General features: G+C 46.1%; 1 protein-coding gene across 1 annotated transcript; it reads right to left on the bottom strand.

Moving 5' to 3' along the window:
• Positions 1–1,941: 1,941 nt before the first annotated feature.
• Positions 1,942–21,357, bottom strand: Znf212 (zinc finger protein 212). The gene is made up of 5 exons (XM_042677150.1): positions 21,238–21,357; positions 6,359–6,748; positions 5,929–6,055; positions 4,518–4,610; positions 1,942–3,684 (listed from the first exon to the last, which is right to left on the bottom strand). Exons 1-5 carry the CDS (start codon positions 21,259–21,261, stop codon positions 2,840–2,842), a joined length of 1,479 nt encoding a protein of 492 aa, XP_042533084.1. The 5' UTR covers positions 21,262–21,357; the 3' UTR covers positions 1,942–2,839.
• Positions 21,358–25,039: the final 3,682 nt, after the last annotated feature.

Genomic DNA, 25,039 nt, shown 5'->3' with positions numbered 1-25,039 from the left:
ACAGACTGGCAGTGTGGGACAGTTGAAGCAGACAGGAGGGTTCATCTGTTGCATCATTCAGGGAATGCTCCTGTGCACAGTTACCTGGAAATCTTGTCAAGATGCTCATCCCACTTGGTTTAAGATGGAGCCTAAACCTGCACTTGCAGCCCCCGGGTGCTGCTCCCACAGAGACCCTCTGGGCAACAGAGGATTCTTACCTCCAGAAGCAATAGCACCCTGTGGTTATATGAGCTTTCAAGCATATGGAGGCCACAGTGCCTCCAGGCATATGTAAACAAGGGTGAATCAAGACAGGGTTGTTTGAGAACTACTTTATTCTTTTTTTTTTTTTTGGTCTGTCGTGGGGCTTGAACTCTGGGCTTCGGTGCTGTCCCTCAGCTCTTCAGCTCAAGGTGAGTGCTCTACCACTTGAGCCACAGTGCCACTTCCAGTTTTCTAGTGGTTTATTGGAGGTAAGTGTCTCATGGACTTTCCTGCTTGGGCTGGCTTCGAACCACGATCCTCAGATCTCAGCCTCCTGAGTAGCTAGGATTACAGGCGTGAGCACGGCGCCTGGAGAAAACTACTTTATTCTTAGCCAGAACAGGACTTGAACTTAGGAACCTGACACTCACCAACTTTACTTGCTCATGATTGATACTGTCATGAGAGCCATGCCTCCAGCCCAGCTTTTTGCTGGATAGCTGGAGATGGAGTTTTAAGGACTTTTCTGCCCACATTGGCTTTGAACCATTATCCTCTAGGTCTCAGCCTCCTGAAAATTTAGAATTACAGGCATAAACCACCAGCACCTTGGTGCTCAAGACATTTTTTTTTTTCGGTCGGTAGTGGTCCCTGAATTCTGGGCCTGGGCGCTGTCCCTCAGCTCTTCAGCTCAAGGCTCTCTACCACTTGAGGCACAGCACCACTTCCATCTTTTTCTGCTTATGTGGTGCTGAGGAATCAAACCCAGGGCCTCATGCATGCAAGGCAAGCACTCTACCACTGAGCCACCTTCCCACCCCTTATTGTTTTGGTGCCAGTCTTGAGGCTTTAACTCAGGGCATGATTACTGTTTTCTGGGTTTTGGTTTTTTTTTTTCCTCAAAGCTAGTGCTCTATCACTTGGCCACAGCTCTACTTTCTTTCTTTCTTTTTTGGTAGTTAATTGGAGGTGAATCTCAAGGGCTTTCCTGCCAGGATGGCTTTGACTCTTGATCCTCAAACTCCAGCCTCCTGGGTAGCTAGGATTACAGGTATGAGCCACCAGTGCCCAAGACTACTTTAATGTAAAGAAATTAAAAGTTATCTAGCACGTAAGTGCTCAATAAATGTTACCAGTGGTTCACCTGTTAACACAACTGTCCCTGCCTTAAGGGAAATTTGCTCACTGCTTCACGGAGACTTCACTTTGCTGGAGAGCCAAGACTATATTTTATTATTTTATCTCCCACCTCACACACGCAATGCAAGTCAGGAAACTGGCTACATTAAACTACTCCCCAAGGGGCAGGCAGAATAATCATGATGATGGGACACAGCGCAGGCATCTTTGGTGCAGTCCACACAGGAATCTATCTCGGCTTTCCTCACAGATGCCTAGTTCTCTTGTGGTACTTGCCTTACTTTTCTTGGTACTCTGTCTACCTCCCAAAAACCTCCACCCAGATGGTCAGCCGTCCATTGCCCTGGGGTAGGTCCTCTGGGTTCTCTGTCCTACACTAAAGAAAAAGTACAGGTCAGGAACCTCTTCCCCTTTGGTCCCAGGAATGTTCGTGTCCTTCACAAATGGAGACAAATGTCTTGACAAATCTGATATCAGCTTTTTTTTTTTTTTTTTTTCTGAAATCAGGTTTTATTCTAGGCAACTGTAAATCATTCAAAAAGACATTCACGTAAGCCCTAGGAACCACGCCCATCGGGCCAGTCTCAACACTTGTGAGGGAGCACTGCACTTCTGTCCATCACCTCTGAGACAGAATTGGGAAAGTGTACTTTGAACAACCTCAAGTGACAGCTCAGGTAAGAGGAGCAAACTCAAACAGCAGTCTTCTAACCCAGCAGGCACAGAAAGCCAGGGCAGGGCAGGAGAGGCCGCGGTGAGACCCTGCAACCCCCCGCCACTGGCTCCGGCTCCCTTGTAGTTTTCATTCTTGCAGGGGGTTCAGGGTCTCCCTCCACCTTTTCCTCTTGGTCCTTCTGAGCAATGACCACCATCCAGGGGAAGCCCAGTTCTCCAGCTGAAGTGTGGGTGGGCTAAAAGAGCCCCATGAATGATTCCCTCCTAGAGGGTAGGCCCAATTCCTGTATTAGGAACAACTTCAACTCTTGAAATTAAAAAAGGGAAAAAAAGTATTGGGCTATATATTTTTAAAATCAGTAAGAATCTAACTACAAAAGCAGGATAAAGCAGTTAATTTAAATTATTCCTACCTGTTATTAACAAAGAGACTACAATAGGGAAAATGGAGAGTCACACCACCCACAACTTTTCCACACACCAGCTCACTCCTGTGAGAAGATGGGAAGATGGAAAATTCTGGGAGAAGCCCTAGAACTGGCCAGCAGTCCCTGAGGGGTGAGAATGTATACCCCAGCCCCTAAATCTCAGAAGGATGAGAAAAGTAGACATCTGAAGGGGCCAGAGATAGCAAACCCAGCTGGCAGGGAGAATGGGCTGAGACGCCAGCCCCGCCCCACATGTCTCAGGACAGCATCTGGGCTCGGCTCATACTTGGTCAAGGGAAGGCAACCCAGAAGTTCCCCTCAGGATGCAGTCAGTCTCTGACTCCACACAGTGTCTTTTCGGGGAGATCAATGCCACCCCTCTCCGCCCCCGACGGCGAGGGGCTGCGCCCTTAAAGTAAGCCATTAGGCCTTCCCGGCTCTGGGGCGGGCCCGCCCCGCTCCCGCTGGTGGATTTTCTGATGCTGCAGGAGGTGCTGCTTCTGCACAAAGCTCTTCTCACACTCAGAGCAGCTGTAGGGCCGCTCGCCTGTGTGGATGCGTTGGTGCCGGACCAGGTCAGACGGGTGGCTGAAGCTCTTGCCACAGTACCCACAGATGAGGGAGCTCCGGCTTTTCCTCCAGGGGATGTGGCCAGGTAGCGCGACAAGGCTATTAGGTGAGAACCTCTCCTGGACACGCGGGCTGGCGCTGGGCCCCTCCTGCAGGTGGCAGCGCTGGTGGGTCATGAGGCTCAGTTTACAGCTGAAGCTCCGCTGGCACGCATCACAATGATACAGCTTTGTCTTCCTGGCCTGTGGTTTCAGCCGTGGCCGGGGCCTATGGCTCTCCTCTGGCTCTGTGGCAGGGCGAGGCTCCCATCCTGAGTGGCTCTGCAGATGTGTGACTAGCTGGTGCTTAGAGCGGAAGCTGATCTCACACTCAGAACACTCATAGGGGCCAGAAGCGTCCCTTTTCAGCTTTGGGCCTGGTTCACATTCCTGACCCAAGAGTACCTGCCTACGGGACTTCTGCTTCTGTGGGCAGTCCAGAGTTCTGGCACTGGCGAGGTCTCTGTTGTCCTCCGTGGGTTCTTCCAAGTTGGAAACCCCAGGGCCTGATTCTAAGAGGACAGAACCATCCTGACCATCCCAGAGCTCGGCCTGCTCCGAACCCAGGAATGCCTGCTCTTCAGCAGTGCCAACGAATCTGCTAGGAAGACCTGCCAAGCCCTCCTGCTTGCCCATGGCCCCATCCACTGCAAGAAACAAGACACAAAAGATCACATTCCAGCACCTTTGGCATCTCTGACTTCAGAAGGGGTCAAATCAGGGGCTGGGAAGGTGGCTCAGTGGTAGAGCGCTTGCCTTGCATGCATGAGGCCCTGGGTTCAAATCCTCAACACCACATAAGCAGGGAAAAAAAACCCAGAAGTGGCGCTGTGGCTCAAGTGGTAGAGCGCTAGCCTTGAGCTGAAGAGCTGAAAGACAGTGCCCAGGCCCAGAGTCCAGGCCCACGACTGGACCCCCCCCCCAAAAAAAAGGAGGGGTCAAATCAAAGCTCCTCAGCAAAAAAATCAACTGAGACAATCTGGAAGAGGGTGAAACTGACAAGGATTCCTAACTTGACTAGAAATGTGGATATATTACTCTTAGAGAAGACTGTTGGGGGGGTTCTCCAAAGCTATCTACCAATGATATTTAATCTCAATGAAAAATGACAATACACTGAACAACCATACCAAATTTTAGGAGTGTTTATCAATTTTAAGAAAAGTACACTAAACCCCCAGCTTAAAAATCTGTGTCTATCTGTTTACAAATCCCTTTCCAGCGTCTCCTTCTCTCAAGACGCTCTGATCTGCCCATGAAAAGGGGGCTGTACAGTCTTCACAGCTCTCTGGAGGGGGAAGAGTTAAGAAACACTCATAACAGGTGAACTAATGATAGTCAAAGAGGAGTCACTGATAGAGGTTACGGATAGGGTGGGTCCAGGTTTGGCAGTGCAGCAGTGGGAAAGCTCCTTGTAAGCTACAGGACCTGCAGCATAGGGGTGAGGGCTAGTAGAATAGAATATTCTGAAGCCACTCACCCAGGTGGGTTCCATGAGGGCCTTCTTCCTCCAAGTCACCCAGCATCTCGGTACCCAATTCTGCTTCTTCTTCTTCCGGCTGGCCAAGGACCTCTGCGTTGAGAAGAGCATAGTGAGAACCCAGCAGAGTTAGAGCTCACCACTCACTGGTCTGTTGCTGCTGAAAGAGACCCTGGCAGGGAAGCGGTGCTAAAACTAATCTTGACCATTGCTCCAGCTCACTGCTATTTCTACTGCTCCAGGCTCAGGCCCTGCTGCTCTACCTCCCCCCACACATGGACGTAGCTCAAGTCTTGCCAAGGCCTCTTGGGTATCTAATTTCATCCCTGCTGAGGCCCTTCCAGGTAAGGTAGGCCTGTGACAGGTAAGGAAGGAGATCCAGCTAAGGTCATCTGGTCACCTCTCTAGTCCCGTTACTTTCCTCTCCTCACTCAGGTCTAGCCACACTGGCCTCCTTGATACTTCTCCATGGATCTATAATTTAAAAGATCTTGTCTACCAAATAAATTGTGTAGTATTGTTATACTCACTAATATTTATATAGTTAAGCAGCACTTCTAACCTACATAAAATAAACAACTCTAAAACTAGCCAAGTTCCACGAAAAGGGCCAACCTGTGCTGTATGCCTCCAACCCAGGTAACACAGGATTCTTTTCTTTTTTGTTGTTGTTGGTCGAGGGGCTTGAACTTGGGGCCTGGGTTCTGTCCCTGAGCTCTTTTGCTCAAGGTAAGCGTTCTACCACTTTGAGCAATAGCGCTATTTCCAGTTTTCTGATGGTTAATTAGAGATAAGAGCTTCATGGCCTTTCCTGCCTAGGCTGGCTTTGAACCATGATCCTCAGATTACAGCCTCCTAAGTAGCTTGCATTATAGGCATGAGCCACCGGTGCCTGGCATCTCTTTTTTTTTCTTTTGGTTGTCATTCTTGGGCTTGAACTCAGGGTCTGGGTGCTGTCCCTGAGCTTTTGTGCTTAAGTGTAGTGCTGTACCACTTGAGTCATAATTCCATTTTCAGCTTTTTGGTGGTTAAGTGGAACAAGTCTCATGGACTTGCCTGCTTCAAAGTGGGATCCTCAGATCTAAGTTTACTGAGCAGCTAGGATTACAAGTGAAAGCCACTGGCACCAGGCTAACAGAATCTCTTCTCAAATTATCTTAACATAGTAAAAACAATGTGAGGAACCTAGCCAGGGATTCTGATGTAGTGATCTTATATATTAGCAAATAGTGTCAAGAAGTGATATAACATTGACCCTTCCCAAAGCCCTGTGAGGGAGCAGACCTCTCCTGGACACCCCCTTTCTCCTCCTAGTATAGGCCAGCAGAGGATCCAGGGCCAGCCAGAGTCACAGATGTAGTTTCAGGCACTAGCTACTAGCCAGGAATCCTTGGGTGAGAACTGAACTCACTGAGAGAAACCAGCGTCTCGTAGTTGCTCTGCATGACGTTTCTGTACAGTTCCTTCTGCCATTCCTCCAGGTTCTCCCACTCCTGCTCAGAGAAGCAGACACCATCGTTCTCAAGGGACTTGGACACCTACAATCACAAATGACACACATGAGCATCTCAACTCACCTCGATTTGCAATCTTTTTTTTTTTTTTGCCAGTCCTGGGGCTTGCACTCAGGGCCTGAGCACTGTCCCTGAGCTCTTTTGCTTAAGGCTAGTGCTCTACCACTTGAGTCACAGCACCATTTCTTGCCTTTTCTGTTTATGTGGTACAGAGGAATCGAACCCAGGGCTTCATGCATGCTAGGCAAGCACTCTCCCACTAAGCCACATTCCTAGCCCCTCAATTTGCAATCTTGGCTAGTAACTTTTCACCCTTAGTGGAGCTACCTTGGGGGCTTCGCCCTTGGTGCCTGGGGGCAGCCGCAGGACCCAGAAGTTCCTGTTCCGCAGCAGGTTCTCCACATTCTCCAGGCGCCGCTGCAGCAGCCCGTACTCCTGCAGCAGGGTCCCCAGCACGGCCCACTTGCCCTCCAGCTGGTTCCCGAACTCCACGGCGGTCTTCTCGCAGTCAGCCAGTTTCTTCTCGGCGGTCCCTGTGCGTCCCTCCAGGTTCTGTAGCCGAGCAGCCTGGGACTCCATCTTCTTCTCCACAGCCTGAAGAGCAGCCACCACAGTCCAGAGCGAGATCTCTGCAGTCTGAAAATAAGGGCTTTTCTCTCCCGTTTGTGAAGAAGGCATGGAGGTAGCTAAAGGTGTGGAGCGCCGTTTTCTCCTGTGCTGAAGGAGTAAGAATACAGTCAGTCAGACCAGGTTCCTTCCAAAACCAAGCAAAAAAAAGCAATGTCTTATCTTTTTAATCTTTTTTTTTTTGTTTGTCCTGGGGCTTGAACTCTGGACCTGGGCGCTGTCCTTCAGCTCTTCAGCTCAAGGCGAACACTCCACCACTTGAGCCACAGCACCACTTCCAGTTATCTAGTGGTTTATTGGAGATAAAGAGTCTCCCTGGTGCCAGTGGCTCACACCTGTAATCCTAGCTACTCGGGAGGCTGAGATCTAAGGATCACGGTTCAAAGCCAGCCTGGGCAGGAAAGTCCGTGAGACTCCTATCTCCAATAAACCACTAGAAAACCATAAGTGGCGCTGTGGGCCAAGCAGTAGAGCACTTGCCTTGAGCTGAAGAGCACAGGGACAGTGCCCAGGCCCAGAGTTCAAGCCACCGGACCGACCAAAAAAAAAAAAAAAAATAGTCTCCCGGACTTTCCTGCCCAGGCTGGCTTTGAACCCTGATCCTCGATCTCAGCCTCCTGAGTAGCTAGGATTACAGGCGTAAGCCACCCATTTTTTTTGTTTTGTTTTTTTAAAGCAAAGTTAGCACTATACCACTTGAGCCCTATCTCTACTTCTGGCTTTGGTGCTTAATTGGAAACAAGAGTCTTACAGACTTTCCCGCCTAGACTGACTTTGAACCTCAATCCTCATTTCTCAGCATCTTGAGTACTGCCCAGGCTGACTTTGAACCTCAATCCTCATTTCTCAGCATCTTGAGTAGTTACGATTATAGGCCACTGGCACTGGGCAATGTCTTTTATTTTTATTTTTTTGCCAGTCCTGGGGCTTGAACTCAGGGCCTGGGCACTGTCCCTAAGCTTCTTTTGCTCAAAGATAATGCTTGGAGCCACAGCACCACTTGGAGCCACAGCACTACTTCCGGCTTTTTTTACTGTATGTGGTACCGAGGAATTAAACCCAGGGCTTCTGTATGCTAGGTAAACACTCTACTGTTAAGCCAGATTCCCAGCCTTGGGCAATGTCTTTTTTTTTTTTGCTTTGGCACTGTCCCTCAGCATATCAGCTCAAGGCTAGCGCTCTACACTTGAGCCACAACCCCACTTTCACTTTTCCGGTGGTTTATTGGAGATAAGAGTCTCACGGACTTTCCTGCCTGGGATTGTCTTTGAACCATGATCCTCAGATCTCAGCCTCCTGAGTAGCTAGGATGACAAGTTTATGAGCCACAGGCACCCAGCTGTTCTTTTTTTTTTGGGGGGTCTGGTCGTGGGGCCTGAACTCTGGGCCTGGGCGCTGTCCCTCAGCTCTTCAGCTCAAGGCTAGCACTCTACCACTTGAGCCACAGCGGCACTTTCGGCTTTTTGCTTATGTGGTGCTGAGGAATCGAACCCAGGGCCTCATGCATGCAAGGCAAGCGCTCTACCACTGAGCCACCTTCCCAGCCCAGCTGTTCATTTTTTTAAAATCAACTTTTTTCTACTTGTCCTTTTACACTCAACAATAACATCTACTTTGCCTCCATGCCCTGCCAGAGGTCATGGCTGATCATGTAAACCTTACTGAAAAGGTCTCAGTGGTCTCCTACATAGAGAAAACTTCTTAACAGGACTTAACTCACTCCTCTACAACAATTAAATCACTCCTCTTTGCCCGTACATAGTAAACAACACATACTAAATGCTTAATTAACCTTTACTAAAACAATTGAAAGTCTACTTTTTTTTTCTTTTTTGTCAGTTGTGGGGCTTGAACTCTGGGCCTAGGCACTGTCCCTCAGGTCTGCAGCTCAAGGAAAAGTACTCTTTTTTTGGTCTGGTCGTGGGGCCTGAACTCTGGGCCTGGGCACTGTCCCTCAGCTCTTCAGCTCAAAGCTAACACTCTACCACTTGAGCCACAGCGCCACCTTCGGCTTTTTTCTTTTTGCTTATATGGTGCTGAGGAATCGAACCCAGGGCCTCAGGCATGCAAGGCAAGCACTCTACCACTGAGCCACCTTCCCAGCCCAAGGAAAAGTACTCTATGACTTGAGCCACAGCACCACTTCTGGTTTTCTGGTGGTTTATTGTCTCACGGACTTTCCCGCCTGGGCTGTCTTTGAACCGTGATCCTCAGATCTCAGTCTGAGTAGCTAGGATTACAAGTGTCAGCTACCAGTGGCCGGCCTGACATTTTCTTTATAATCCCCATATTTCTGATCTGCCCCTTGAGCCAGCAGGCCATGTCTTCGGAAGCTACCTCACAAACATCTCACCTCACATTCACTTCAGTCCTAAAGCCCTAGGACTGCTTCTCTCACAAGGTCTGCAGAACAATGACCAAGACACTGAGGAAATCACCACAGCAGCTAGAGGGAAGCGTCTAGACAAAGGAGGGACAAGCTTAGACTGAGTGATACAGAACCCAACACTTAATTAGTCTTGACCTATTCCAGTAGTTCGTTATGCAACACACAAGACAAAATTTACATGCCCCATCCCCATTATAGGAAATGCTAAATATAAGTGAAACAAGAGAAAATATTACATTAGATAAACTCATTTCATCACATTTGCTTTGCTTTGGTGGTTTTTTGGTTTTGTTTTGCTTTGTTTTGTTTTTTTGAGTCTCTCCTTTCCATTCCGTGTCTTGCTAGCACTTTTAATGGACAAGTTAGAAGGTACCAATTTAAGCAGAGGAATAACTCCTTCTCTTCCACATGATAATAGGCTGGAAAAAATGATTAAACCAAATTTTATCTTTGTTTTATTTAGAATGATGAGAACAATTCAAATGTCCATCAAACAAATTGTTATCATCCACATAGATTATACACTGAATTGTGTCTTGCTGACAATGATATTCTGTGGCCTTAATTCCCGTAGCTAAGTGTAGAAACAGAGTCCATTCCAAAGGTAATCAAGTTATGAGACCATTATTGAGGGCTCTAACTCAGGAACTTGTGGCATCTTTATATGGGGTCTCCAAAAGTCAGCAAAGGTATGAACCTCACAAAGACCAACCCTGTAGACACTCGCTTCAGACTTCTAGCCTCTATAACAGATGACACATTTCTGTTGTTCAAGCCAGTGTGGTATAATACTGAGCTGCAGCAGCTCTTGGACACTAGTGCTTTACAAGGCACTACTCAGCAATAAAAACCATCAAGCTGGGGCTGGGAAGGTGGCTCAGTGGTAGAGTGCTTGCCTTGCATGCATGAGGCCCTGGGTTCGATTCCTCAGCACCACATAAGCAAAAAGAAAAAAGCCAGAAGTGGTGCTGTGGCTCAAGTGGTAGAGCGCTAGCCTTGAGCTGAAGAGCTGAGGGACAGCACCCAGGCCCAGAGTTCAGGCCCCACGACCGGACCAAAAAAAAAAAAAAAAACCCAAAAAACCAAAACCGATCAAGCTGCAGCCACATGTAAACAATATGCTGGGTTAAAGAAGCCAGACACAAAAGGCTACATGCTACTATATTCCATTAGGATGACATTCAGGAAAAGGACAAACTATCTGGACAGAGATCAGTGGCTGTCAAAGAGGAGGGACAGGAAGAGAAGGACTGACTACAAAGGAGTTCCAGGGAACTTTCTGGATGTTGAAAACACTCAGGCTTGGTAATGATATTGACTCATTTGGCAAAAATCATTAAACACTGGGTGTTAGTGGCTCATGTCCCCATTCTAGGTCTAGCTTCTGCATGTGAGAAAACTTGCACCATTGGTTTTTGGTTCAGCATAACTCATCTAACATGATTTGCTCTAGGTCCATCTATTGCCCTGCAGATGACATAAAAGCATGCTTTTTTTTTTTTGTACTGGGGATCAAACCCAGGACACTGCACTTGCTAGGCAAGCGCTTTGCCCTCCATTTTAATTATTCTAGCATATATTAATTGTACAAGGAGCTGGGCACTGGTGGCTGTAATCCTAGCTACTCGGGAGGCTGAGGTCTGAGGTTCTTGGTTCAAAGCCAGACCAGGCATAAACGTGCCTATGAGACTCTTATCTCCAATTAGCTACTCAGAAACCTGAAGTGGAGCTGTGGTTCAAAGTGGTAGAGTGCTACTTTGAGCCACAGAGATCAAGGGACAGTGCCCAGGCCCTGAGTTCAAGCCCCACAATCAAAATGATGATTATGATGGTGATGATGATGATAATGATGATAAATGTACAAGGAGTTAGGTCAATAGATCTAACTGGGTCATGATAAATTATACAGGACTCTAGGCATTCACACACAGTGAGACCAAAGGAGGATACTCTTAGGGGAGGAATACAAAGACACAATGCCTATGTACCCCTGATCATTTAAATAATATTAAGCACAGTGAACCCCCCAAAATAGAAAAAAGATACTTTTTTTTTTTTTGTCTTATCCATTTACCTGTCTTTGGGAGGATAAGGATGGGCACAGAAATGGAGAAAAAAAGGGTGAACAAATGCAGCAGTGGTACTCACTAGACACTATGTTGAAAATGAAATATACAATTTGTGGGTGGGGACTGGAGGGAAAACTGAGAGTGAGGGAAGAGGCAACAATATCCCAAAAGATATACTCATGGGCAGGGAATTGGCTTAGTGGTAGAGTACTTGCCCAGTATGCATGAGGCCCTGGGTTCCATTCCTCAGTGCCACATAAACAGAAAAAGCTGGAATGGCACTGTGGCTCCAGTGGTAGTGCTAGCCTTGAGCAAAAGAAGCTCAGGGACAGTGCCCAGGCCCAAGCCCAAGCCCCAGGACTGGCAAAAAAAAAAAAGTATTCATTACCTGACTTACGTAACTCTAACCCATATGTACACCATCTTTATAATAACAACTAAAAACACTATTATAAATCGGATGCTAGTGATTCATGTCTGTAATCTTAGTTACTCAGGAAGCTGAGACCTGAGGATCACAGTTCATTAAAGCCATCCTGGCAGGAAAGACTGTGAGACTCTCCAACAAACTACTCAGAAATGTAAGCCCAAATTAGCAATGTGGCAAAAAAGGCTGAGTGCTAGCCTAGAGCAAAAGCACTTAGGGACAGTGCCCAGGCCCTGAGTTCAAGCCTCACAACCGACAAAAACTTAAAACTAAAACTAAATAAAATTTAACTTCTGGACATTCAGACACAATCCTGCTTTTGAATATGACAATTTTTTTGCCAATTTTAAATATATTTATTTAAGACATTGCATTTTCCACTTATAATACAGTGCTTTATAAAGTGAAATGTTTATATTTTTCCCTGTGTACATATTCAAGTATTGAGAATGTCCAGTAATTTACTACAGTAGCTTAACTTTTATTTTTTATTTTATTTTTTTGTCAGTTGTGGGCCTGAACTCTAGGCCTGGGCGCTGTCCCTCAGCACTTCAGCTCAAGGCTTTTTCTGTGTATGTGGTGCTGAGGAATTGAACCCAGGGCCTCATGCATGCAAGGCAAGTGCTCTACCACTGAGCCACCTTCCCTGCCCAGTAGCTTAACTTTTAAAAACTGCTATCATAGGAATATCACAATTTTTTTTGTTTTTTTTTTTTTGGGGGGGGGGTCCAGTCATGGGGCCTGAATTCTGAGCCTGGGCGCTGTCCCTCAGCTCTTCAGCTCAAGGCTCACGCTCTACCACTTGAGCCACTTCTGGCTTTTTTCTTTTTGCTTATGTGGTGCTGAGGAATCGAACCCACAGCCTCATGCATGCAAGGCAAGTACTCTACCACTGAGCCACCTTCCCAGCCCTGGAATATCACAATTTTTTGACAATACACGTGCCATTATGGTCCCAAATGCCATTACCATTAAGTAAGTACAAGATACAGTCCTTATTAAGAAAACTACAATTAGAGTCAAAGAAAAAACAATTGACAGTCTAAAGTGATACTTCAATTTAATTTGGTAACATTCAACTCAGATATATATTTTTTTTTCTTGTGTAAGTCCTGAGGCTTAAACTCATGGCCCGGACTCTGTCCCTGAGTTGTTTTTTTGCTCAAGGTTAGCACTTTACCGCTTGAACCACAGCTCCACTTCCAACTTTTGGTAGTTAATTGGAGATAAGAGTCTCGAGGACTTTCTTGCCCTGGCTGTCTTTGAACTGTGATCCTCAGATCTCAGTCTCCTGAGTAGCTAGAATGTTAGATATCAGCCACCAGTGCCTGTCCTGTACTATACTTTCATTTATTTATTTTGGTCTAGTAATACTTTATTAACTTGTCTAATTTCAGAAAAATATTGTTAGCGATTTTGTTGGGAATGAATCAAATTCCACAGATAAATTTGATAATTATCCTTATGATAAAATGTTTCAATCCATATACATAGTATACAGTGTGCTTCTACATTTTAAGGTGTTTTGTATTATCTTTCAATACATTAGCAAATTCCCTAGTTACATATTCTAGTCTTCTGCTGTGAAACTTGGTGACTTAAGACAACATCCATTTTGCACAGCAACCTGCAGTTAGAGGAAGTTTTGTATGGACAAACCTTGCCTTTGCTACACTCTGTCCAGTGCCACAAGTCCCAGGCCAACCAGTACTGCTGCAGTCACTTGAAAATCCCCAAACTCAACAGCCCCACCTAAGGTCCCAAACCACAACCAACACCAACCCACAGACTTGTGGACAACCATATTTTTAATCCAGACTAACCCTCAGACTTGTGCACAAGCACTTGTAAACCAGAGGGGATGGGCCTCTTTTTTTGGCCTTGTGTTTCTGAGTTTATTTTATCTCTACATATGGTATTACAGGTAGATATATGGGAAAATATATTAACCATATCTCCTATATTTGTGCTAATAGGCATTGGTCTGACTTTTTAAATTTAACGTAATTCAAATGAAATAAAGTTTAAAACTGCTGCTTGGTCATACTAGCCACATTTCAAATATTCAATGGTTCCATGTACCTAGTGTCTATAGCATTGAATAGTCAGATTTCAAATTTTTCCTTATCTTGAAAAGTCCTATTGGATGTACTATATTTTTTTGTTTTGGGGGCTTATACTCCAGGCTGGCACTGTCCCTGAGCTCTTTTGATTAAAGCTAGCATTCTATCACTTTGAGACACAGCTCCACTTCAGTTGTCTAGGAGTTAATTGGAGATAAGAGTCTCAAGGACTTTCCTGCCTTTGAACTGTAATCCTCAGATCTCAGCATCCTGAGTAGCTAGATTACAGGTATGAGCCACCAGTCCCCGGCTTATACTGTACTTTTATTTTTTGGTCCATGACTGGGACTCACACTCAGTATCTGACACTTTCACTCATTGGCTGGTGCTCTACCACCTGAGCCACACCTCCAACCCTTCTTTTTAATTTTTTTTGTTGGTCATGAGGCTTGAACTCTGAGCCTGGGCGCTGTCCCTCAGCTCTTCAGCTCAAGGTGAGCGCTTTACCGCTTGAGCCACAGCACCACTTACGGTTTTCTAGTGGTTTATTGGAGATAAGAGTCTCACGAACTTTCCGAACTTTCCTGCCCCAGCTAGCTTTGAACCGTGATCCTCAGATCTCAGCCTCCTGAGTAGCTAGGATTACAGGCATGAGCCACCAGTGCCTGGCTCTCTTTTTAATTTTTTATCTTTTATTGTTGTTGGTTGCGGGGCTTGAATTCAAAGTCTGGGCAGTGTCCCTGACCTCTTTTGCTCAAGGCTAGTGGCTCTACCACTTTTGAGCCACAGCTCCACTTCTGGTTTTCTGGTAGTTAATTGGAGATAAAAGTCTCATGGACTTTGTTGCTTGGGCTGGCTTTGAACCATGATCCTCAGATCTCAGCCTCCTGAGTAGTAAGGATTACAAGTGTAAGCCACCAGTGCCCAGAATTTTTAATCTTGTTAGATAAAAATATTGAGGGTGGGTTAGACTTTTCACTAATGATGATGTTTTCCTTGTAGATCTGTCAACTTTTTTAAAAATAAGATTTTGAGGCTACATTATTAGGTGTATATAATTTTAGAGATGTCAGCCAGGCATGGTGGTACATGCCTATAATTTCAGCTATTGTGGAAGCAGAGATAGGAGGTAGAGGTAAAAGGTAGAGGCAGGTGGATCCTGAAGGCCAGACCATATCTGAAAAACAAAATGTAAAGGAAGGTGATGTGAAGTGGCTCAAGTAATAGAGCATTTGTCTAGCCTCCACAAAACCCGGGGTTTACTCTACAGAGGTACACACACACAAAGAAAAAGAACTTGATAGAGATGTCATATCAAGATAGAAAATGGAGTGTTTCTTAAAATTATTATAAATGTAGGCCACTTTCTATCTCTAACAATAATATACATATATCAACTATATTTTAATTATTACCCTGGATATTGTATTCAAATTCTTTTTATATTTAGCTATTTCCACAGAGCGACCTTTTAATTTTATCTTTTAAAAATTAGAGTAGGAGCCGGGCGCCGGTGGCTCACGCCTGTAATCCTAGCTACTCAGGAGGCTGAGATCTGAGGATCTCGGTTCAAAGCCAGCCCAGGCAGGAGAGACTGTGAGACTCCTATCTCCAATAAACCACCAGAAAACCGGAAGTGGCGCTGTAGCTCAAGTGGTAGAGCGCTCGCCTTGAGCTGAAGAGCTGAGGGACAGCGCCCAGGCCCCGAGATCAAGCCCCACAACCGCCAAAATAAATAAATAAATAAAAATAAAAATTACAGTAGGATGGGCTGGGAAGGTGGCTCAGTGGTAGAGCACTTGCCTTGCATGCCTGAGGCCCTGGGTTCGATTCCTCAGCACCACATAAGCAAAAAGAAAAAGCTGGAAGTGGCACTATGGCTCAAGTGGTAGAGCACTAGCCTTGAGCTGAAGAGCTGAGGGACAGCGCCCAGGTCCAGAGTTCAGTCCCCACGACCGGACCAAAAAAAAAAAAAAAATTACAGTAGGAAGCCGGGCATCAGTGGCTCATGGCTATAATCTTAGCTACTCAGGAAGCTGAGATCTGAGGATTGCAGTTCAAAGCCAACCCAGGCGGAAAGGTCTGTGAGACTCTTATCGCCAATGAACCACCAGAAAAGCAGAAGTGGAGCTGTGGCTCAAGCAGTAGAGCACTTGCCTTGAGCTGAAGAGCTCAGGGACAGAGCCCAAGCCCAGAGCTCAAGCCCCATGACCGACAAAGAAGAAAAAATAAAGTTACAGTAGGGAATTTTCCCATCCTGACAGTTTTTGTCACGTAGCTACAATATTTAGGCCATTTATATTTATTGTAGTTGTTAATTTACTTTTACTTTTTGTGCTATTTACCTCATCTTCCTTTTGATCTTCTTTCATATCTCCCATTAAATGATTATCTTCTTTTTCTTTCTTTTTTTTTGTCAGTCATGGGTCTTGAACTCTGGGCCTGGGCACTGTCCCTGAGCTCTTCAGTTCAAGGCAAGCACTTTCCCACATGAGCCACAGTGCCATTTTCGGCCTTCTGGTGGTTAATTGGAGATGAGGCTCACGGATGTTCCTGCCCAGGCTGGCTTTGAACTGTGATCCTCACATCTCAGCCTCCTAAGTAGCTACGATTACAAGCATAAGCCACTGGTGCCCAGATAAAATTATTATTTTCGTTGTTTTTTTTTTTTTTTGTCAGTGGGGAGGCTTGAACTCAGGGTTTGAGTACTTTCCCTGAGCCTCTTTGTGCTCAAGGCTAGCATTCTACAACTTGAGCCACCGTGCCACTTCCAAATGATTATTTTTGTATTAAATTAAATGGTATTTTTCTTCTCTTTTTAAATTTTTAAGCTGCACAATAATTTCTAGTCTTTTAGCAATTATCCTCAAAACTATGGGTAGCATAGTTTACAAAGCAGATTAAATACCCAAATGCTACTCAATGCCATCTTCTTTTTCTTTAAATTTTACTTTGCTGCTTCTGGGGCAACATTAACTCTCTCTTGGCTTGCTTGTTCTCCCTTGACTGCTCTCCCTTGGCTCTACCAACCACTTGAGCCACTCCCAGCTCAACTTTATGCAAGTTAATTGGAGATGGAGTTTTGCATACTTCTTTTTAGCCTGAGTTGGCTTTGCATCTTAATCCTCTGCTCTGATTCCTGAATAACTAGGATTACAGGTGTGAGCTGCCAGTACCTGACCTTTTCCTAACTTCTACATCAATATAATTGTGTAATTTTTTTTTTTATTGTAAAGATACTATACAGAGGGTTACAGTTACATGAGTGAGGTAATGAGTACACTTCCTCTTGAACATTGTTACCCCCTCCATTGTTTTCCCCCTACCATCCCCCCCCTCCCTACCTTCCCCAAGGTTCTTTTTTTTTTTTTTGATTGTGATTAAGTGATTACATATAACTGTGTAATTTTATCCTCCTTTGGAAATTTAATTACTGTTTTAGTCAATGAGATGCTTTTGTTTAGCACAGAACTCTGGAGTCACACTGATTTCCTTCAGTTTATGAACGGCATTGTTGTGATGGCTGTCAGGCTCCCACTGTTGCTCTTGAGAAGCTGGCCCATGGGGGCCGGAGGGGAAGTGATGGCCTTCTGGGTTTCAATCTAGATGAAGGTTAGATGTTCTCTAGTTCCATATCACTTATCTTCTCGGGTCATTGTCCATCTTTTTTCTTTCTTTTTTTTTCAGGAGGGTATCAGTACTGGGGCTTGAACCAGGGCCTCAAGGAGGGGCTTTTTCTACTCTGACACTTAAGCCACTCCTCTAGGTAGGCTTGTTGGTGGTGGTAGTGGTTTTTTGCTGGTTAAAGTCTCCAGAAATACAGTACATCTTCTCATGATGAATTTTCACCACAGGATTTTTTTTTTTTTTTTGGTTGTTTGTGGGTCTTGAACACAGGGCCTGGGAGCTGTCCCTGAGCCTCTTTGTGTTCAAGGCTAGCACTCTACCACTGAGCCGCAGTGTGCCACTTCTGGTTTTTGAATAGTTAATTGGAGGTAAGAGTCTCATAGGGAATTTTCTGCCCAGGCTTGCTTCTAACCTCAATCCTCAGCTCTCAGCCTCTTGAGTAGCTAGGATTATAGGCATGAGCTACCAGTGCCAGCCACTAAAATATTTTCTTTCCCCACAAAAACCTCATATAATTCCCCATGTTTCTGGACCATTAAAAAAAAAAAAAAAAGACAGCATTAAAAACCAACTTGGAGGGGCTGGGAGGGTGGCTCGGTGGTAGAGTGCATGCCTTGCATGCCAGAGGTTCGATTCCTCAGCACCACATAAGCAAAAGGAAAAAAAAGCCTGAAGTAGTGCTGTGGCTCAAGTGGTAGAGTGCTAGCCTTGAGCTGAAGAGCTGAGGGACAGCGCCCAGGCCCAGAGTTCAGGCACCATGACTGGACCCCCCCCCAAAAAAAAAAAACCAACTTGGAGATCGCATACTCTCTGCTCATCATGCAGGATAAAGGCAGGAGAACTGAGGAACACTATTAATCAGTCCGCCTTGAGAAACTTAGAATCCATGAAAACTACAAGAAGAAATACAACATATGTATTTCCAAAGATTCTTTTCAATGTTCATTTCAGTTAAAACCTCCCCCTTATATAAAGTTGAGAAAAAAAAAGTTCTCAGACTATTAGCACACTGCTGGCATGCTGGGAGGAACCAAGCTGCTCTTAACTGTCCTGATCTGGAAGCATCCAGATTCTGGTTGGACCTCTGCCAGGACTTAATAGTATACAGTACCCTGATCTGGAAAAGAGAGCAGCATTAGCTTAGAGAAGGACATCAGCCTGCTGAGACCTGAACCAGAGATGAAATGTTTATGACACAAGATTGTCCACAACTGAATAAAGAAGTCAGAAGCCTCAGAACATGGTCTCCCAGTCTAAGGTGCCTGAGTGATAGATCTAGCAATAGTTAGGTGTTAACTTGCTGGATGATCACTTATCCTTCTCCAAAAGTTATGACTTGGGAGAAACCACTGGCCTGGCACACCTGACTTCAACCACTGGCCTGGCACACCTGACTTCCACCTTATACCCCACTAACTTCTGTGAGAAATGCCCAAGAGCAGGATCACAATAGCAGAGATGAGTGGCAGCCCTCCGCTTCTAGAGTCTACTCAGATTACAATGACCTGCCAGCCTGGCATAAAAACACTGCTTTGGGGAGAAATTGTCTTAATGACAGCTGCTGCCCTGGTCATCGTTTTCTGCTGGCCAGCTATCTCTGTCACTTCTTTCCACCCCAATTCATGTTGGAATCCTTTCCCCAGCAGATAAACCACCTGAAGCCAAAATGAGCTGCCACCAAATAAAAATGACCAAATCCAGGCAGTGCTCTCCATGAGAAAAGGCCTGTGGATAAGTCTCCAGTGATAAGCTTCCCCTCAAATATTCAAAAGCTATTTGGGAAATGATTAGAAGAATTTCCTTAGTAAAAGTTTTCAAATCATAATCAATAGTATGTCATTTGCAGAGAAATGGATGGACCTACAGCAAATCATGTTGAGCTCAGAGAAACAAATGTTCATGTTTTCTCTCATATGCAGAAGCTAGATCTAATGTACATTGGAACATGGTAAATTATACAGGACTTTAGACATTCACACACAGTGCTCTTAGGGAAGGATCATAAAGGGGCAATCAATGTCCATGTGCTTCTGATCATATAAAATATTTATCGGATGGAACTTCAGGAAATGGAAACAAGAGATTTTTTTTTGTTGCTGTTTTTTTTTTCTTTCTTTCCTTTTTTGCTGGTCCTGGGGCTTGAATTCAGGGTCTGGGTGCTGTTGCTCAGCCTCTTTGGGCTCAAAGCTAGTGTTCTACCACTTGTGCTAATCGTCACTTCCGGTTTTCCGGTGCTTATTATTGGAGATGAGAGTCTCAGACTTTCCTGCCCAGGCTGCCTTTGAACCCCAATCCTCAGATCTCAGCCTCCTGAGTAGCTAGAATTACAAGCATGAGCCACCAGGGCCTGGCTATGTTTCCTTTTCTTTCTGTCTTGTTTGTTAGTTTATCTGTCTTTAGAAGGGTAAGGGGAGGGCACAGAAATGGAGGGACAAAGGGAGAATAAATACAGCAATGGAACTCACTAGGTACTATGCTGAAAATGAATGATACAACTTGTGGGGAGGGATCAGAAGGAAAAACTGGGCAAGCAAGGGAAAAAGTGACATTCTCCAAAAGAAATGTGCCCATTACCTGGCTTATGTAACTGTAACCCCTCTGTATACCACACCTTTAGAATAACAATTTTAAAAAGGATAACAAAAAAAGAACATAATCACAGGTAAATGGAAATCACCACAAGCAGTACACAAGTTCTGTTTATTCATGCAACTACTCTCCTCGCCTCCTCTGTCCTAGATAGACCTTTCACCCTTAGTAAAGGAGGGAAATCTGCACAATCTGGGGGGGTGAAATGCCCTCCGCTCTGTCCCCCTCCCTGTCCTCCTCCCCCACTGCTTTGGGCTTTCAGCATGTCAGATGCATTATTTGTTGGGTTTGCATGACTGATGACACATGGCCTTCGTGAGAAAAGCCTGGCAATTTAGAACCCACCTACGAGTGCCTAGGAACTGAGAATGAAGATACGGAGAGAGTGGAAGGGCTGAGGAAGCACAGAAAACGGAATGTTCTGCTATGAAGTATTTAGTGGAGTTTTTGTCAAGGGGTGGGATGAATTTATTCTTTTAACAAAAATGTTCTCAACCAGGCGCCGGTGGCTCACGCCTGTCATCCCAGCCACTCAGGAGGCCGAGATCTGAGGTTCACGGTTCAAACCCAGCCCGGGCAGGAGAATCCGTGAGACTCTCATCTCCAATAAAAACCCACCAGAAAACCGGAAGTGGCGCTGTGGCTCAAGCAGCAGAGGTCAGGAGCAGCGCCCAAGCTCAGATTTCAAGCCCCACGACCGACTAATAATAACAATAATAACAATGATGATGATGTTTTCCTGGCCGGGCACCGGTGACCCATGCCTGCCATCCCAGCTAGTAAGCAGACGGATATCGGGAGGAGGGTGACCCTCAGCCCAGCCCAGGGTGTGCAAGAACCCCATCTCAACCAGTGACATAGGCAGGGTGGCAGGCATCCGTGATCCTCTCTATGTAGGAGGAGGAGCAGGTGGATGAGACCACAGACTCGGGCCAGTCGGGGGAAGAAACCTGAGTCTCTGAAAAACTAAAAAGTACAAGATGACCAGAGGCACGGTTCCGGTGGTAGAGCACCTACTACACAGCAAGTGTCAGGCCCTCGCATTCAACCCCCACAAGAGCAAGCAAATGAAAACACAACCACACAACACGCGGAGGGACGCCGGGCGCCGGCGCCCCGGGCCACGCGGGAGGCTGAGGTCGCCGGCCGCGGGGAGGCCGCGGGGGCCCGAGGGGCCCGGCGGCGACGGGGACGGGCCGCGGCTTCCCAGCCGGGCGCTGGGTCTCCGAGCGCGAGGAGAACGCGCACGGACGCAGGGACAACACTCGGAGCGAGCCTCACGGAAGTTTCTGGAGCCGGCGCCCGGCGAGCGTCCGCGTCAGCTGGAGCCCGGACGCCCGGCCGAGTCCCCGCGCGAGGCCCCGCCCCGGCCCGCGGCGCGGCCGTCCTCCAGGACGCGCGACTCCCCGTCTTACCCGGGCAGGCGCCGACTCCGCCATGGCTCCAGCCGCCTCTCAACGCCCGCTTCCTCCCGCCGGCCCGCGAGTCTCGCGCCGGTCCGCTAGATCGCCGGACCCGGAGGAAAGCCGCCGTCGCCGCCGTGTTGATACAAAGTGCATTCTGGGAGCGGTCCTTGCCCCCACCACCACCTTCAGCCCCGGGCAAGAGCGGCCGCCGCTCCCAAGTCTCGTCACGCGGTATTTGCCTCGCGCCACCGTGCGGCGGGAGGGTGAACAGCCGCTTGGAATTCCAAGTTGGAGTCTAGGGCAATCTAAGAGTGCTCAGTGCTCAAAGTGAAGCGCGCTGAGTGACAGGCCGACCCAGGCACCTTTCACGTGTCTTCTCTGTTGATAAATGCTATCAGGGATTCAACCATATATAAAACTCTGACTTTGCTCTAAAGAAAAAACACGTAACTTCCTTTGAGAAAAGAGTCTTCCAAATGGGAAGTGGTTTTCTTCCCAACGCTTGCCTCTTGTTTGGCTTTTTGGAAATTAGAAACATACTTTCAGTACGAATGTTGTTATGTCAAAGGCCAGGGCCAATCCAAGTTACCTATTATTTATGGTAATTACATGCCTTGGAAAATCCAAGATATCACTGATTGCATATAATGAATCCAGTCCTGGTGCTGTTAGACTCTGTTCTGAGTTCTGATTTGAAAAGCATGGCTTCACTGGGTGCCAGTGGCTCGTACCTGTAATCCTGGCAATGCAGAAGGCTGAGATCTGAGGATTGCAGTTCAAAGCCAGCCCGGGCAGGAAAGTCCATGAGACTCTTACCTCCAATGAACTACCAGAAAACCTGAAGTGGCGCTGTGGCTCAAGTGGTGCAGTACTCACCTTGAGCTGAAGAGCTGAGGGACAGTGCCCAGGCCCAGAGTTCAAGCCCCATGACCAACCAAAAAAAAAAAAATGTCCAGGCCTTGAGTTCAAGCTCCAGGACTGGTGGCAAAAGATGGAAGGAAGGAAGGAAGGAAGGAAGGAAGGAAGGAAGGAAGGAAGGAAGGAAGGAAGGAAGGAAGGAAGGAAGGAAGGAAGGAAGGAAGGAAGGATCATGATTATGGAAAAAGACATATCAAGACACTGCTAAATATCAAGGCTGCTAAACAATTCTGTCAGAGATCTGATTCCTTTATTGCATTTCTGAGCAGGCTTCCATGTAGCTTTGGAGAGAAAACATGTACGTTAGTCTGATATGACTGTCAAGTTTATCTCAAAATTGTTAAATTGACACTCTGGCTTACACATTGGGCTCTTTAGAGTCAGCATGATTCAGCATCCCTGAAGGTTGTGCCTGACCTCTGGAAGAGGGGTTAGATCACATTTCCTACCTTGGAAGTGGTGCTGTGGCTCAAGTGGTAGAGTGCTCACCTTGAGCTGAAGAGCTCAGGGACAGCGCCCAAGCCCAGAGTTCAAGCCCCACAATTGACCAAAAGAACAAAAAAATCAAGCCTGCCAGGATGGCAGCACCAAGCACTGAAGGCTTTGCAGAGATGGTGTAGGCTAGAAAGTCAGAGTGTGGCACCATCGGGGGCCTGGCCCAGCAATGCTGCCTACTAAATGTGTACTTACGGAGGCTTTAACTTTTGTTGTTGTGGTACTTGGGCTTGAACTCAGGGCCTGGGTGCTGTCCCTTAGCTTTTTTGCTCAAGGTTGGCACTCTACCACTTGAGCCCCAGCTCCATTTCTGGTTTTGGGGTGGATAATTAGGGAGTCTCATGGACTTTCCTGCTTGGGCTGGCTTCAAACGGCCATCCTCAGATTCAACCTTCTGAATAGCTAGGATTATAAGTATGCTGCTGGCACCCAGCTGAGGCATTAAGTTCTTGCTACTGCCATCCCATCATTATTGGACGATAATAATGGTTAATCTCATTGATTTGTGTGGATTAAATGAGTGAATTCAAGTCAAATTTAGGATGTCACAGAGTAAGATCTCGAGTGCTCATGGTTATTAGTACTCTTCTAGTCCGGCTCCTTTATGCAGTGATGTGTCTTTTGCTATCTTAGTGCTCCTACCTTCCCACTGAGACATGAAACCTTCATTGTAGGGGTGTTGACAGACTAGAATAAATAATTTATGGTAAGTGCTTCTGTTGATACGTTAGTGGGATATAGTTAAGTATTCACAAACAGGAAGTTTCTTGTTTCTGTTTTGCTTTGGCATTTCCAAGATCCAAGTCTAATGCTACAATGAATTTACCAACCTAAATGTCAGTTTGCATTTATCCTTTCCTTTCCCCATTGGAATTCAAATGTTGACAGCCACTTCTTGAAAAACTTGATTTCTTTTTCTGTGTGCCAGTATTGGGATTTGAACTCAGGACCTTGCACTCACTAGTTTTTTTGTTTTGTTTTTTGCTCAAGCCATACCTCCACTCCTAGCATTTTGTTAGTTAATTGAAGATAAGTCTCATAGATTCTTCTCTCCAGGATGACTTTGAACCCATCTTTTTTTTCTTTTCTTTTTCTTTCTTTCTTTTTTTTTTTTTTTTGGCTAATCCTGATGCCTGAATTCAGGGCTTGGGCACTGTCCCTGAGCTTCTTTTGCTCAAAGCTAGCACTCTACCACTTGAGCCACAGTGCCACTTCTAGCTTTTTCTTTGTATGCGGTACTGAGGAATCGAACCCAGGGCTTCAAGCATGCTAGGCAAGCATTCTACCACTGAGCCACATCCCCAGCCTCCCGAATTGATTTTTTGAACGCAGCTCCTCAGCTTTCTGTCTAATGTTATTGTGGCAATCCTCAGATACACATAACCTTTCTAATGGATTTGTTTTCATAAATACCTTTCTCTCCTATTAGATTTCAGGCCTGAGGAGGACAAGGACTGAGTCTTATACTTGTTTACTCACTACGTGTTTATGAAATATGAAAAATGATTCTAGACCCCGCCCTTTTCCCATCTCATCCTCTAAGAATTCTGACTCCTCACAAATTGTTAAGCAAGGAACTCAAGGACTGAGTTGAAATCCTCTTCCCCTTCCCTGAACCTCTCTCGCTGCCACTTCTAAAGAGCAGCATCTTTTGAGGCCTCTGCCTGTATCTAGTAGCCTGGTGGCAGTTGTAGAAAAGGGAAGTGACCAGACTCCTCTGTTGGAACTCTCTAGGATGCTAGGGTCAGAAAGTCCAGAAAGGATACAATGAGCTGAGGAAGCAAATCATTTGGCAAACTACACATAGAAGCTCTGAGCAGCGGGTACTGAGAGTCTAGGAGGAAACAAGTTTTACTCTTGTATGTCTTTTTTTTTTTCACTATTTTTTTTTTTTTACTCCATGCAACCATTTGTAAAACAGCCACTTTAAAAACAAAACAAAAATCAACACTTTTTTTCTGAGCAGGTATGGTAGAGCTTGCCTGTAATCCCAGCACTTGGGAGGGAGGCAGAGGCTGGAGGATCATACATAGTGTAGCTGAGGGCACTTGGTAAGGTGGGACCCACTAGACAAGGCTCCAGGGAATGGTAGTCTTGGCTCTCACTAGCTAAACCTCTTTGGGAATCAGCTTCCTGAAAGTAAAATCAAAGGGTTAGACTCAAGCTACGTGCTCAAGTATTTTGAACCCCTATTCCTTCCTCCCTCCCCCCCTCCCAGTAGTAGGGTTTGAACTCGGGGCCTGGGTGCTATCCCATAGCTTTTCCTACTTGGAACACACCTTCCCTCCAGCTTTTTGGTGGGTAATTGAAGATCTATCTCCTGCTCTGGTTGATTTTGAGCCGCGATCCTCAGATCTCAGCCTCCTGAGTAGCTAGGATTACAAGCATAAGCTCCAGG

The sequence above is a fragment of the Dipodomys spectabilis genome, unplaced genomic scaffold, assembly GCF_019054845.1.
Source record: "Dipodomys spectabilis isolate Male_0828 unplaced genomic scaffold, ASM1905484v1 ptg000034l, whole genome shotgun sequence".
Lineage (NCBI taxonomy): Eukaryota > Metazoa > Chordata > Mammalia > Rodentia > Heteromyidae > Dipodomys > Dipodomys spectabilis.
The sequence above is the reverse complement of the archived record's forward strand: the minus strand, read 5'-3'. Positions and strand labels throughout refer to the sequence as shown.

Coding starts and splice junctions, on each gene's coding strand:
- Znf212 (XM_042677150.1), bottom strand. CDS start 21,261: ATGGCGGAGTCGGCGCCTGCCCGG. Junction 6,749..21,237: donor CGGAGTCGGCGCCTGCCCGG/GTAAGACGGGGA, acceptor TTACTCCTTCAG/CACAGGAGAAAACGGCGCTC. Junction 4,611..5,928: donor CGAGACGCTGGTTTCTCTCA/GTGAGTTCAGTT, acceptor TTCTCAACGCAG/AGGTCCTTGGCCAGCCGGAA.